General features: G+C 27.1%; 1 protein-coding gene across 1 annotated transcript; it reads right to left on the bottom strand.

The window, feature by feature from the left end:
- Positions 1-13,410: 13,410 nt before the first annotated feature.
- LOC137822776 (protein GLUTAMINE DUMPER 5-like) lies at positions 13,411-14,261 on the bottom strand. Its single transcript, XM_068627771.1, has one exon. The coding sequence runs from the start codon at positions 14,111-14,113 to the stop codon at positions 13,610-13,612; it is 504 nt and encodes a 167-aa protein (XP_068483872.1). The 5' UTR covers positions 14,114-14,261; the 3' UTR covers positions 13,411-13,609.
- Between the last annotated feature and the right edge of the window lie 2,019 nt (positions 14,262-16,280).

The raw sequence follows: 16,280 nt of genomic DNA, 5'->3' as shown, positions 1-16,280 counted from the left end.
TACTGCTATTCTTTTTTACATTAATACTTGCTGAGTCTAAGATGCGACCCTCGGAGTAGCACTGTCCCGCGCTATTATTACGCGACTCTACTCAAAACAAAGTTCTTTCATATTATGCATCGTTTATGCGTTGCCTTTCTTGTCTCCTTTTAGGGCATGTTTCAAAAGCACCTACCTTTTTCTCCACACACCTTTTCTCCTAATATCTTTCTTAATTTTCACCTAATTTCGTTTTATCACCCACACTGCTATACTAATGACAGAAAAAAAAAAAGATCTTTAGATTATCAGAATTTAATTGTTTTAGACATATTTTTAAACGTGTTTTAATGTTCTCGTGTTCTCTCTCTACACGTAGTTGAACAAACTTTAAGGTTACACTATACTTGTTCGATTTAATGTTAGGAATCATGCATTCACTTTATAGATTTAAAGAAATATAAAAATATAATTATTCTTGAACAAGTTGAAACTAAGATAACGATAAGGATCGTCTTTATTTTTTTGTTGGTCAGTCTATCTTTTTTTCCTTCCTCTCTTTTCACTCTTCTATCTCTCATAATAGTGAATTCCAAGTTCGGATGATACCTGTAAAAGACATTCCGTCGCTCAAGTGAGCTTTCGATATTCGATACTCGGTAATATTAGTACTAAATGATGACATATTTGGTTCTCGAAATTTGTGTTTATTTATATGGTTATCATAGACCATTTGTTATTGGGTCGGATTATGATTTTTTATCATGATTAAGAGTGTGTTACCTAATGCTTAACTACTTATTAGTCTTGTTAATCTTTTGTTTGGATATAGTGAATTTAATTGTATCGGTTGATCCTCACCGAATGTTGAATTGTAGTACGGATTCGACCGGTACAATAATAATTATTTAAATAAATATTTTGACTAATTTTATTTTTTATACTATATATTTTATTTTATTTTATATGGTCACGATTTTTATGTGATTTTGATATTTTTAACCTCATTTATTCACATGTTAACGTATTATAATCACAGTCAGCTATACATAACACATCCACACATATTTCTATTAAAAAAATATAATTCACATCATTTACATTCTTAACTTCACTTGAGAGTTTTAGGAATTAGGAATGGAACGAATTCAATTTAACTTGTAAGTTCGTAACTTCAAAAAAAAAAAAAGTATTATGTGAAAGAGTAACACTTAACTTCTTATAAGAATCTACTCACTTATAAGATAATTCATCCATAAAAAATTAATATAACTTATTGCACTTATCTAACAAATAATATTATCATGGTCACCACACCACATTCTTAGTATCCATGTCCAAGTAACTTGAAAGTTAGTATCACTTATACAATTGTCATTCACACTAATACAATTCAATACCAAATTTTACAACATAATTATCATAATAAATCACTAAAATCATATTAATTATTTTCATATATATGACATTATCATTTTTCATCCCATACTAAAGATCTTATATCATTTCAAGTAGCAAAAGATCAATCATTTGCATTAAACTATCAACAACAATATACATAATTACATAATTCATAACAAGTTGGTTGTTATTTTAATTTAAAGGTACTATCCAAAAAAAATATGTTGTCTATATTTTTCCTATTTCAGTCAAAATTATGCTTAAACAATGTAAAAGTTATTTAAAATTGAACTACACTATATAACACATCTTCCACACCTTTTCTTTATTGCACTGGCGGGAACACAAACCTAGGCGTTTCCGCGCATGTGCATTCACATTTTTTATTTTTTATTTTTACTATTATTATATGTATATTTATTTAAATAGAACATAGATTTATGTGTATCTGTATGTATGAGAGACACAAAGAGCATGAGAGACATACAGAAAGCATGAGAACCATGTTATTGGATTTCAAGATATTTGAAGAAGCGAGATAAAGTAAGAAAGAATGAAGAGAGAAAAGACTCTAAAAATTTAAAAAATTCAAATTGAAAAACAACAACACTCAGTGAAAATTAAGAAATGGAGATATATTTTAAAAATTAAATTAAAAAAAACTCTACATTCAAAATAAACGATTTTGATGACTATTTTAATATGTTTTTTTAAAAAAAAAATAACACAATACCCATAATACAATAATAAAATTAAATTAAATATTAATATAAAAATAAAATAAATAAAAAAATAAAATGGATAAAGAAGAAAATTCACTTTATGTATAGATTTATATATAAATATAGATACACATCCTTACCTTACGAGGCAAATATATACGTTTGTAAATCTTTTCATATGGGCTTAATCACATTATTGTTCTAAAATCTATCACTTCCTAAATCATGTGTACGTTCTTATAGTAGAAAAGAAAACCTTTTTTTTATACAAAGTTGGAAACTTCTAAAAAAAGTTTAAAAAATGTAATATTTCTCATCAATAATTTTTTTTTTGTAATTTTAAACAACAAAATATTCACTTTTTAGTTTATATTATAAATTTTCTTTTTGAAAAAGACTTTTAAGCCATTTAATTAACGAGCAATGCAATTGGCACCACTTCTATAACATTTTTATATAATTCATTCACACGTAAAGCAAAGAAAAAATTAACTGTGTAAAGTACAAAGACAAAGATATAAAATTGTTCATTATCACTTTCTTTTTTTAACTTCTCCTCTGCATAGTTTAAAAATAACTCTCTTCCACCACCTCTTTTTTCTACGGTAGTATTATATATTGAGTGTAACTTATTTTATAAATTGATTTTTTAAAATAATGTTAATTTTAAAATCCATTTATTAATAAAAAATTATATATATTTTTTCACTCCTCTAATCTTCACTGTAAAATACATGAGTGAATCCAAACAAAACATTAATAATGAGAGGATGGGTTTATAAAGGTGTTTGATTACTTCACGTCTCTTTGTCTCTTTGTAAGTACAGAAAAATGGCCACAAGATAGGAGAAAAAAAACTTGAGGTTCACGTTGTTTTTGTTTTTGTGTGTGGATAAGTAGTGAAGTAGTTGAAGTTCTAACTAGACTGAGTTTGGACTAAAGCTGATAGTGACTCAATGCCATAGGGGCCCTCTTTTTGTTTGCTCCAGTTTCTCTTAACTTCGCAATCCATCTACATATTCAGTGCAACAACATCTACTATCCACCCACACTTCACTTTTTTTCCTCCCATGCCTCATAGTTTTTGTTTCATTTGAGTATACAAGCAAGATAAAAAGTGAAAAGTTAGGGATATGGCTTTAATGATGTTACCCCAAGCACACACTCTCATGACCAGCCTCTTTACATCTCAAATTCAATCCATAAATTTATCTAATCTGACCAATGCAAACAGAGCACTACCTCCTCCATCTACATTTACAAGATTTAAATTAAAACTTACCTTTTTCATGTACGTATGAACTTGTAATATTTCATGCATGAAGTGTACTTGTATGGACTAACCAGAGTCTCGACCTCATCATCGGATTGATCGACCTAAGGACCAATTCTAGTGGATCGATCAATAGTATAAATCTTATCACACTTAAACCGACTCAACAAACCTAATCCGTGGTTAGCAACTAGGTAATGCAATCCTAAACGCAAACTCACTCCTTAACCTGATCCAATAAGTGTAGGGATATTGTGTGCGGAAGCGTGATAATTTCAACCAAAGATTATGAGAAATTAAAGTAACAAGTAAAGTGAGAATGATACCAGAATTTTTATGTGGAAAACCCCTTTAAATAGAGGTAAAAAAATCACCTGCGAGAGAGTCAAAACTTCCACTATAATGAATTCCTCTCAGGCTAATGATAAATAGCCCCAAAACAAAAAATCTCTCTATATGGGTTAAACACTTACACCCAAGAGCAGAAATAGAGAGTATAAGGAAAAGAGAGAGGAAGCAAGTGTGTGTTGTTGTTTTCTGTATGTTACATTGCTTGAAGGAAGCGTTCTAGGAGACAACAATAATAAATACAATTAATGGTAATTAACCTCCCATTGATTGCAATTAAGTGTGGCAAGTAACCTCCCATTAATGCCAAGATAACAATAAAGGTGAGTCATAAACCCACAATAAGGAAAAATCCATTACAGTAATATAAATAGCGCACATTTCAAGGAACAGGTACATCATTAATTACATTACTGTACCGAGTATGCCGAATATTTCTTTCGCTGACTTGAACGTCAGAATGCCTTCTGCAATTATCCTACTCCGACATTCATTCAAGATCGTATGACCGAAACCCAAAGAAAAAATTACAAGAAGACTAAAGGAACTAACTGAAGTGCGACCACTCAACAATGAGAAACACTAAAGTTATCTAAGTGACTAGTTTTAACATAAACTCTTTAGAAAAAAGTGAACACTAATTAATGAAACGGATATATAGTTTTGGAAAAGGTTTTATTGTGAGGAGAAAGACGTGGTTTTCAAGGGTAGCCAAAAGTGTTGCAGTATCTGTTCTTTTTCGCAGTACATTCTCTCCATACAGTAACTAAAAGCTCGAGGGATGCAAATTTTGTGATTGATGTGTTATATTATCCACCCAATCCGATAAGAAGTGAAGGATGGAAAACCTAAAATATATTTTCACCATAACTTCATCAGTCCAATCATGATAATATATGAATATGCAGATATATATGGTCACTTCCATCACAAGAACGAAAAATGAAAGAACAAACCAACATATAAGTAAAATATATTCTATACTTTTTAGGCCTATAGTTCTGAAAAAAGGTACCTTTGGTGTAATGTTTTATGAAAATAAATAAATTGTATTTAGAATAATAATTTTGAAAATGAAAAAATCGCACATTCAAAATATTTTTTTATGAATATATATATAGATAGATAGACACATGTATTCTATGACTTCTGTTTTTAATTTTCGAAAATTCTTTTAATAAATTGAATAAAACTCATGCATAATCACAACATCTTCGTATATTCTTTTTAAATGGTTTCGGCTACTGATATGGAGGATATTATTATAAAAAAAATTATTAAATAAAAATTAATTTTAGAAATCAAAATAATTAATTATTATTTAACTAAATTATAAATAATTTATAAATTAAAAATATTATTGATATTTTAAAGTAATTTATGATGTTAATAAAAAAATTAAATTAGTATCTAATAATTAGTTACAAGATTTTAGTTATTTAATAATATTTTAAATTAATTTTTATTGATTTTTTTAAAAATAATTTATAATTTAAAATATTAATAATTAAACTTTATAGTTTATTTAGATATAATTTGAAAACTATTTTATAGATTTTTATTAATAATAAAAACCATTTTAAATACTAAAAATGTTTTAATATCTAAATATTAATAATTCTTTTTAGTGTATAATTATTATGAGATGATAGATGAAGGTATCAACTTCTCCAAAGCTTGAGTGAGTGGATTCAATGGTATAAAGTTCTGAAAAGTGAAAACAAAACAACAGTTATCTATGCATTTGAACATAAGGAAATGGAATAAGTACAAGTAAAGTAAAGGTTCAAACAGGCTTTTGATTTTTAACTTTGGTTACTTTTTAACTTTTCTAAATTAAAATTTATCGTTTTTTTAATTATTGACTTTAAAAAAAATATTACTTTCGGTTTTGGTTAGTGACGATATATTCATAATTCATATATATTAATGATAAACCAACCCAAAAAAATTGAAAATAAATTTTTCTTTGAAATTTTTTAATCTGATTTTGTTATGGAAAATATTTGGTTCAAATTAAAAAATTAAAAATTAAATCAAAATACTTATTTATTTAAATGTACTATTATATGTTTGAAGCTAACCAACGACTTACAAACGTTTATAAATATGAGTTTTGAATATTGTTTTATAGATTATTAGTAAGTAATTTTTCCATGCAACTCCATACATTTCCATCTTATTCTACTGCGTTTTAATTTTTTTTTTAATTTTAACAATACTTTTTCTAAATATTTTGGAGAGTGTAGTGTTATTTTATTTATTTTTAAGTAGTGGTGATTGTTTGTAGTGGTTGTAGTAAACATTGATGATTCAGATAAGTTTTGTAGTGTTTTTATTGATAATGAATGTGTTTTGGTTCGTTTATTTTTTTATTTTTTTATTTTTAGAAACCACAAAATTCAGACAAAAAATCAGAAAAGTGAAAAAATGAAATGCAAAATTCAAAAATAAGATTATCCTTGCATCGGAGAACGTAGAATACAATGAATCTTCTTATTAATCTTTGCATACATTCAAATGATGGTATTATTCTCTTAAATGATGCGACTGGAAAATAAGTGTTGTAGATAGAAGGGAAATATGGAATGCGGATGTGTACTTAAGGTTATTTAAAAAGTTAAGATTATATTTTATGTAAGATTATTTTAAAAAAAATTAAAATGTTAAAATTAAATTTTCACAATTAATTAATATGGAGATGGTGGGAAAATATGGAGCTAGCTTTGCTAGGTTTCATCCCTTACTCTTTTTATTATTATCTATTTCAAAAATTTACGTGCCTCATACACTTGTTTGGAATATTTGATGAATCTGATATTAATTTGTATATATGATATTGGATAAAAACGACTTTTACTTGTAGTCTCATAATTAATATTTTTTTTATAATAACTGCTATGATTTTATTTTAAATCATAACATTGATTGACGATTTTAGTATTCAATAAACGTACTTCACCTTGACAATTTATATATTTCCAGAAAAAAAAAATTATCCATTTTGAAAAATTCGAAAAAAAATACACTACTTTTAAAAAAACCATTAAACACAAGTTGCATATTTCACAAGAGGAGTCACTTTTATTTTTTACTCTCCCAGTGTAAAATAGTCAAATTTCGTTACTTAATTAAATATTAATTTTTATATAAATTAATATTCTGTATAATAAAAGTTTTTTTAGAATTATCAAAATTTGCAATTATTTAGTTTATTTTAACTTTTTATCGATTTTTTTAAGATTGATAATTTGAGAGAAATTTGGGACAATTTTTATAATATAATGAGATTAAATAACAATAATATACGCAAATTTAATTTATAATAAGACTTAATATTGATTTAGTGTTAAAAAAGATAAAAAATATATATTTTATTTATTTTGATAAAGAAACCATCTTTATACGCAATTTCACGAAGTTAATATAAAATTATGATAATAACAAATTGATTTGATTTTTTATTTAACACAAATCTAATCAGTTTATTTTAAAACACATTTACCAAACCTTTTCTTGGTCCCATGCCACAACAATTGTCCATTTGAATTAATTTTAATTAAATATGTCAATCATTGTAAAATATTTTATTTAGACTGCCTAACTTTTCACTCAAATACATCATTATTACACAGTCAAGGAATGTAACATTTGAATTTCAATTAATTCAGATTAAGTTGTAATATCGAAGGTTGTATATATTTATTGATTATAATCTAATTTGGATTAAATTAACAAGTTTATTAAGATATATTTGATCAAATTAAAATTAATTTAAAGAAAGTTACCATATTTATTTTTATGCATTAAATATTTTAAAAGATTTATTTTCTTGAGGAAGTTTTATTTCACTTTAAAAGACAAAAAAAAAGAGTTAAAATTAACTCTTTTTTTCTTCTTAACTTTTTTTTTTAGACTTTTCCATTTCACTTTTTCTTTTTGTTTGTTCTTTCTCTTTTTGTCATGTGTTTGTTTTTTGTTTTACCAGTATACTTTTTACTATATATCATTAAGTTGAATTCTTTTGTTTTTTATTGTTTCTTATTGAATTTTTGTGTCATTTTGTTTCTTTAAAAAATAAGTCGTACAAGAATAATCTTAAAACACATATCAAATGAATGATCTTGCAAGACAACTTTCATGCGAAGAAAGAGAGGACTAATGAAGAAAATCTCTGAATTTTCCAAGAAGTGTGGTGGTGGGCACTGTTTGATTGTGTATGATGATGCTAATGGGGATGTTGGGTCACTGACTTCGTCTCAAAACCTTGTAAAAGTACATTCCATAATTCAAAAGTATTATGAAAGTCAATTAAAGAATGGAAGATCTCACCAGACTTATGGTATTGAAGAGTTTATTGAGAATAGGAAAAACATGATTGAGACTGAGATTTCCAAAGTGGATAAACATATTAGCAACATCAAATATCCAACTTGACATCAAAGTATGATAAACATGGAAAAGGATTAATTACATCTTATTACATCTCTCACTTCTATTTTCTCTTATCCCCCTGTAAAATAGCCAAATTTTATTACTTATTTGAAATTAATATTAGATTCAATATTAATTTTAAAATAAAATAATATTGTATAATAAATGTTTTTTTTATAGATTATAAATAATTTTAGTTCATTTTAATTTTTTTATCCAATTTTTTAAGATTGATAATTTTGGAAAATTTTGGGACAACTTTTGTAATATAATGAGATTAAATTACAATAATATACACAAATTTAATTCATAATAAGACTTAATATTGATTACTGTCGAAAACCTTTTAGAAGAAAAAAATATTTTAGTTAGAAACAAAATGAATATTTCATTTATTTTGATAAAGAAACAATCTTTATACGCAATTTGACAAAATAATATAACATTATGATAATAACAAATAGATTTAATTTTTTATTAAACACAAATCTTGTCTGTTTATTTTCAAACACATTTACCGAACTTTTTTTTTATGCCACAACAATTTAGATCTGAATTAATTTTAATTAAACATGTGAAATCATTGTAAAAAAATTTGTTTGCTAACTATGTATTTTCTATAACATTATTTTAATTAGACTGCATAAATTTTAACGCAAATATATCATTATTAACAATCAAGCAATGTAACATTTGAATTTCAATTAATATATATTAAGTTTTAATATTGAAGGTTGTATATATATTTAACATGTTTGTTGTATCATTACAATACTTATTGATTTACTACAATAAAATTATCAAATAAAAACTAATTTTTAGACACCAAAATAATTAGTTATAATAGTAACTAAATTAGAGACATTTTAGAAACTAAAAAAAAATGGTTTCTAAATTAGTTTTTATTATTATTAAACAGTTTCTAAATTGATATCTACTTAACTATCAAGGTTTTAACTACCAATTATTTAAATTCTAAATTTGAATACTTATATTTTAATTTATAATGAATAATTAAATTATAATAAAATATAAATTTAATTATTGCCAATTTATTTTAATATTAGTGAAAGCAAGGGTATACTAACGAAAAGAAATTTCATAACATACTTAATTCATGAAACAAAAAACCAATCAGACTAACCAATTATAAATCTTTCTTTAAATGTTGTCATATAAAATTTAAATACCAATTGCATCATTCATATAGACCACACATGAATCTATTTTCAATTACAATCATTTGATTTCTTTTCAATTCATAGTACTTTGGTTTCATTTCAATCACAAACTACATATGAATTCATCGTTTTTCGGAAGACTCATTAGGTATGCTCCTACCAAATACTAACATTTAATTCAAACATTCAATACCGAGTGTCTACAATGGAATCCAGTGTGTATGACTTAGATCATCAATAAAGCTAGAGGATCTATGTTAAACATAGACTTTTCATACTTAATGTACCATCAAACAATAACTCATACATTATTCAAAATGTATGACATCAACTTCATACAATTTTCATCATTCATATATAATACATATCATTCAATCACATAACATTTATAAATTCATAACATTCAAAAACTTTTCCAACATCTAAAACGATATTTAATTTCCAAACTATCAAAATATAATATTTATACATTTTCACAAAACATAAAATCCAATAATTTTACCAAATAACATCGTGACAAGAGAAAATTGAAACTTGAAACTACGTCCTTCCACATTCAAATTTTCTAGCCTAAAGGGCTATTAAAAAATTAAAGTTAGTTTTTCTGACCTTAATTGTTTATTTTTTCAAGCAACCTCTAAAATTTTATCCCTTCAATCTGGATAAGCTTCAAGATATAAGGACAAGAGAGAAGGGAAGTCGAGAGAGATGAAGAAAGAAAGGAAAAGAAAAGACATAGAGGATGGGTGACTTTTTTTTTGTTTGCGTTGTTACATTTTATATATATTTGCTCACAAAATTAGATTTTATTTAATGATAATTAAATTAGTTTCCAAAATAGAATTTAAATTGATATCTAACGTCACTTATTAAAATTTTATCCACATACTACTATTAAATTTTAAATTAATATATAAGTTAATGATTAATTTTATCATTTTAAAGATAAAAAATTAATTTTTAAAACCAAATTTGATTGTAGTGTAATACTATTTCAGAATACTTTGAAATACTTTAAAAAAAAAAAAAATTCTTCTGTCTGATTTTTTTTTTTAATTTCAACTTTTTGAACCCCTTTGTTTTATTAACAACTAGTAGTTATAGAATCAGATTACTTAAGAGGTAACAAATGTTTGTCTGATGATAAACAACTAATAAATTTTCAACTTATATTTAAGGGAATCCATGAATGTATTAGAATGAAGATATAGTGGAATCTGCAGAAATAAAGGCATAGAGTGGATATGGAGGATCTGTAAGAAAAAGGAAAACAAAAACAAAAAAAGCAAAAGAATTTTTATTTAAGACTTGATAAAAATAAAAGTTTCTCTTATTTTCTTATAAAATAAAAAGTTTTGAATTTTTTTTACCATCATCGAGGTGTTAGTTTATTGGAATGTGTCTGCCCCAAAATAAAATTCAATATGTCTAAGGTGAAAAGTATTATAGTGCATTATACGAATCAAATTTATACATTGTTGAGAAAATCTAAATAATCAATATATTATTTAAATTTAAAGATGCTATATTTGTTTCGGAAATGTAATTTTTTATTTCAATATTAAGATGCAAAGTTAAATAGAGGGTTTTGATGGATTAACATCCTAAAGGAAGAAGTGAGGCTATGAAGTTTCATTGGAAACGAATTTAATTAAGTGTTTTTTATGCTTGTAGAAAATTATAATCTGATTTTAGATTATGGTTATATATAAAGATGTTTTATGGATAGAAAAATATTATGTGAAATGGATTTCTTTGATTTTATTGTGAGATAATAGTCTTTAAATAAAAGTTGAATTATCCATAAAATATCTTTATTTATTTAATTTTTTTATTGAGAAAAAAAGTGAATTGAATTTTTCATTTGAGTTCTTTTAGAAATATTTCTTTCATTTAAACATTATAATATTTTAGACTAATATAAAAGTAACCATTAACATTTCATAATAATTTATAAAGAATGAGTTGCAACGTAGAGAATTTTGAAATTTAATCAAACTTTAGAAGTAAAGAATCGTTATAATTAATTTCTTTAATAATGTTCATATAAATATTGGATATCTTTGAATGAAGTTCAACATAATCTTCTATTTACGATTTACACATTTTTCTCTTAATCCTTCTATGTGTCTTTTAAGGACAAAAATAAAACTTTGATTTTCAAAGCGGATAATAATTAAGATATAGTGATTGATCATAATAATGTTATCTCAATGGACTTGAGGTTGAGACATTGACACTGTTTGTGAGAGTGAAAAAGATGTTCCAAAACTGAAGTATTGTTCCTCTTAGATCTCGATTAGGGGAGTGAAAAAATGATTTCAAAGATGAGTCCTAATTTCCTTTTGACTTTGATTGAGATTTTGTTATAATATGCCTAATAATCTCACATCTCTAAGAAATGGATGTAGTAATTTAAATATATTTTTCTACCTTAATCCTTTAAATTATTTTTAAGCACAAAATCATGATGAAACTTTGGAATTTATAATAGATAATGTCTCCGATACAATGATTAATCATAAAAATATTATCTCAACAATAGATTTAAAATTAGAACAATTAGAATTGTTTGAGTTATGTAATTAAATTAGAAATTTATAACACTTACATAACTTTGACTTATGATTTAATTAGTTACTATTTTTCCTTGTTAATTTTAGAGATTGTATTTATTTCGTTACAAACGCATAAGTGGGTCTTGTTGTGTAAATTTGAATACCTTTATTAGTGTGTGAAATTGAACTATATGAATATTAAATTCAACTGGGTTTGATCCCAAGGGTAACAGTAAATAAAATCTAACTCAACTTAATAACCTAAATTATTAAATTCTCTTGATCTAATGATTACATGTCCTTTTATTATTAGACCTTACTTTGAATCACTCCTACAGCACTTATTAATATTAACTTTACTAATAAATAATAAAAATATACAATAACAAATAATAATAAATATTAATATTAAAAATGTCAATAAAAAATAATAACTTAACTCAACGTACAAAACGTATCTGAGTTAGGTGTTACACTTTCTATTGGACGTGACCCATATCCACTTTGTACTCCTCGTTACTTAATTTTTATCGTTTTCAAACATAAAGATAATAGATAGCTATTAAATTAAAATAAAGTACATAATAATATTATATTATATTATTTATTTATTGAGTTTTAATTTTTTATTGTGAACACTGTGCTATAAAAAAATACCAAAGCAATATAAATTAATCCTATTCTTGCATGTGTTAGAAATCTTCTCTAAGGTCTCTTTTATGGTTTTCGTTCCCATTTCACATTCTCTTTCATGTTTATTACTCAATGACTTAGATTTTCATCGTGGTGGAGAAGTTTGGTTGTTCGCTGCTTTTTGAATGACATTGCTTCTGGTTTTCATGCTCGAATAACATTGCGTGAGAAAATATTAATAATTTAAAATCTTTTAAGTGATTTTCTATTTAAAAGAAATTGAAAAGTAAGTTTTAATTTGGTTGGAAAGCAAAACCCTCCCTGGCTGGGTCAAAATATTAATGACGCAAAACTATCTTTTTTATCACGGTTTTTCATATTGAATATATTGAACTTATATTGACAATTCAATTTTTTAATACAATTATATTATAATTTTTAATATTATTATTTTTGATAATTTATTATATCATTTAATTTTAAATTTCTTTTTTATTATATATATTTATTTTTAAACTGATGATATTGAGATTCGACTAGATATTAGATATTAGAATGTTTTCATTGTATATAAGTGGGTGCAAACCTCAACTTCATGAGTCAGTTTTATGGGGTTAAGTTAAGCTTAAAGTTCACTTCCTAACATCGTATTATAGTCATTTTGACCCTATATTAGCGAGTATTTATTGTTTTTATAAGGTTATCACCCGTAATATGTTTTCTTACCACGAGGCGTAAACATTTTTGTAGGTGTAATTTTTAGGAGGCGTAAACATTTTTGTAGGTGTAATTTTTAGGAAGAGGAAGAGGAAAAGGTGTAAAATTATAAGTGATCTAAATAAATATCTGCAAAAATAAATGTAGCAGTGACATGCAAAGGCTCTGCAAAATCTGGTACAATTCCAATTCATCTCGCTTAGTTAAATTTACAATTTCCGAACAAACAATAGAATACAAACAAACTAACAAGGTCCAAAAACAAGGAAAAGGAAAAAGAGAAAAAAAAGAAAGAGTGAATGATGAAAAACAGAGGAAGATGAACTCCATGCTATCATAGAATTACAAACCAAAAATGATATCTTATTGCTGTCGCTGGCTCTGTTGTTGTTGCTGCCGCGTTTCTTGAGGTTGTTGATTATGGATTTCCACTTCTTTCTCTGATTTCTCAGAAGTCACGTGGTTTTGGAGGCTTTTCTCAAAATGGTTGAGAACAGGACGAGAAACAGAGGAGGCTTTGGGGGTGGCCAGGAATGTGGGTTTCTCATCTCCAGCCATAATGACAAGAATCTTCTCCTCGTACACCCTAACAGATTCCTTGTTCTCAGAATCACCCTGTTTCTCGCCGCCGCCATTCTCGATGTTCCTTTCACCGTTTTCTTCGATCTGCAACCCACCAGATATTTTCCAGTAGGAGCAAGCCAAGATCAAGAGAGCGAAGGCTACGAGACCGAGCATGGCGGCGAGTCCTCCAAACAAGTAGGGAACGGGAGAGTGCCACGTGGGGTGAGGAGGAGTCGTCAATGATGACGTGGCGGCTGTGGGTGCGGTTGAAGTTGAGGCTATTGTGGCGGCGATGCTCCTCATTTTGTTTAAACTTAGGAAGCTTGTAGTATGTGAGTGTGTGAGGGTTTTGGTTATGGGAGAGAAGTAGGTGTTGCGTAGAGATAAAGAAGGTTAGAAGGTGAGGTTGTAAGGGAAGATTGGGGTGACTGCTATTTATAAAGAGAAAGTAAAGTGGGTTATTGGCTTTCTCTTTTGGGTCACGGACTTCACCCTGTTTTGTTGTTGCAAGATAGATATAACTTGCAGGGCAAGGGTGGCACTGTGTTAGGGTACCCCATAAGACTTCAAGCAACAGCACAACCACTATTTTTTAGTGTTGTTTAACTCTTTATGCTATTGGCCAACTTTGTTTTTCTCAAATTGAAAATTTCAGGTATATATTACGCATACATTTTTTTTTTCTCAGACAGTATCATTGTAGAGTCATCAATTACTAAATATCCTGATTCTATCAATGTTAACCAACTTTATATAGAAGGAAGATTTAACTTACTTTTATCTTTTAACTTTGACAGAAAGACTTGTTTGGATGGATACTTCTAAAAGTTCTATTTTAGCTAAGAAGTTAAGGTTGAACCACAGACCATAAACATTTTATAACTTGGAGTAAGTAACTCATCATAATTGACCCTGCCTGATGTTAAGAAGTTCCTTTGAAGCCTTATTTTGACAGCTCATGTTATGGAGCATGCAAAACTGCAGTTGACAACTCATAAGATTGTTGTGAATCGCATTCTTATGAGTTTCTTTTTTTACTATTCATGTCATTTTTTAGACTGCAGTTATGCATCTTTTATATTATAGTATATTTGGTTTGAAAGAAATAGTTTGAAGTTGTATGTTAACCAGTATGAGATGAACTCATTAGTTTATGTTGAACATTATTCTTGTTCTGTTGAAGAACTATTAGTAATTATAACTAGGGAGAGCATGCATTACAACAGATGTTTGTGTTTGATGGTGATCCTATGCATGATGTCATATGGAGAGAAGAATTTGCACTTTTAAAAAATGTGGGGTTTAGAGAAATAATTAGATACAGTAATTGTTATACTGCTTTACAGATTCTTACTAGACCACAGATAATGCATTTAAAAGGGATTTCTCTAAATGATGTAATATTTTCATGTTTCATGGAAGATAAAAAAAAAACCTCTTATCGAAGGTGGGTTTGGGGTTGCTATCTAAGGCCACAGTGAAAGCGCACTATGTGCTGTGTGATTAGACCTTACTACAATGAAAGTAGCCAGAGTCATGAACAGGGGATAAAAGATAATAAACAATGTGGGCAAAGTGGAAACAAAGCTGCGGTTTTCCTTTAGTATCATCATCATTTGGATATCGGATTTGATATTTTCTGTGAAGAAATTAGGGTCGTTACCCCTGTTGAACACAGCATAGCCCCCATATTACTGTTGATTATTCACTCTTGTTTCAGTGTAACTATGAGATTTAGGACTAGGTGCAAGTGGTTGTCGTGTCCTTGCTGCAGGAATATGCTTGAGGGGTATATTCTGATGAATAATCTCATATGGGTGATTCGTTGCATTGAAATTTGTATCAACCAAGTAGGTCAAAAGGTTTCCTTTGGACTCGTGATATTCAGTTGGTCATTTTCAAATGAAAGGGTTGAGTATTTATTAAACGGTTAAACAAAAATTTATGTTATTTGAAATCCTTTCAATTTATTTCAAAACCTTAATTGTTATGGGATGAGGCAGAAGAGAGCTGACCGAGACACTTAACCATTAACTTTCAAAGGTTACTGAAGTTAAACTACCATTGAATTTAGGTAATGCAACTTTTAGTATGTAACTTTAAGTGTGATTCATTCTACTAATCGAACAAGTTCATTAAAATAATATAAATAGTGTATATTCAAAGAAAAAAGTACGTCATTATTACTCTACACACCTGAGTGTGGAATACCCTTTTTACTAACTTGAGCGACAAAGTGCCTTTTGCAGGTACCTCACCCATTTGACATTCACCCGAGACTTAAAGTTGAAGGAGTATCACGAAGACAAGAAGGATCACAGTAAAACCTTAACAACCTGCCCAAAAGAAGGAAGAAAACGAAACATTCAATAGTTCTTTAGGTCACATCTCCCTAACAGAAAAAAAAAAATATATAAAAACTTCTTGTAAAAGTTCTTGGACTTTTATATCCAAATAAAAATGTCTAAGA

Source organism: Phaseolus vulgaris, chromosome 9 (genome assembly GCF_000499845.2).
Source record: "Phaseolus vulgaris cultivar G19833 chromosome 9, P. vulgaris v2.0, whole genome shotgun sequence".
Classification (NCBI taxonomy): Eukaryota; Viridiplantae; Streptophyta; class Magnoliopsida; order Fabales; family Fabaceae; genus Phaseolus; species Phaseolus vulgaris.
The sequence above is the reverse complement of the archived record's forward strand: the minus strand, read 5'-3'. Positions and strand labels throughout refer to the sequence as shown.

What these genes read in the sequence shown, in the direction of transcription:
- LOC137822776 (XM_068627771.1), bottom strand. Translation starts at nt 14,113, where the DNA reads ATGAGGAGCATCGCCGCCACAATAGCCTCAACTTCAACCGCACCCACA.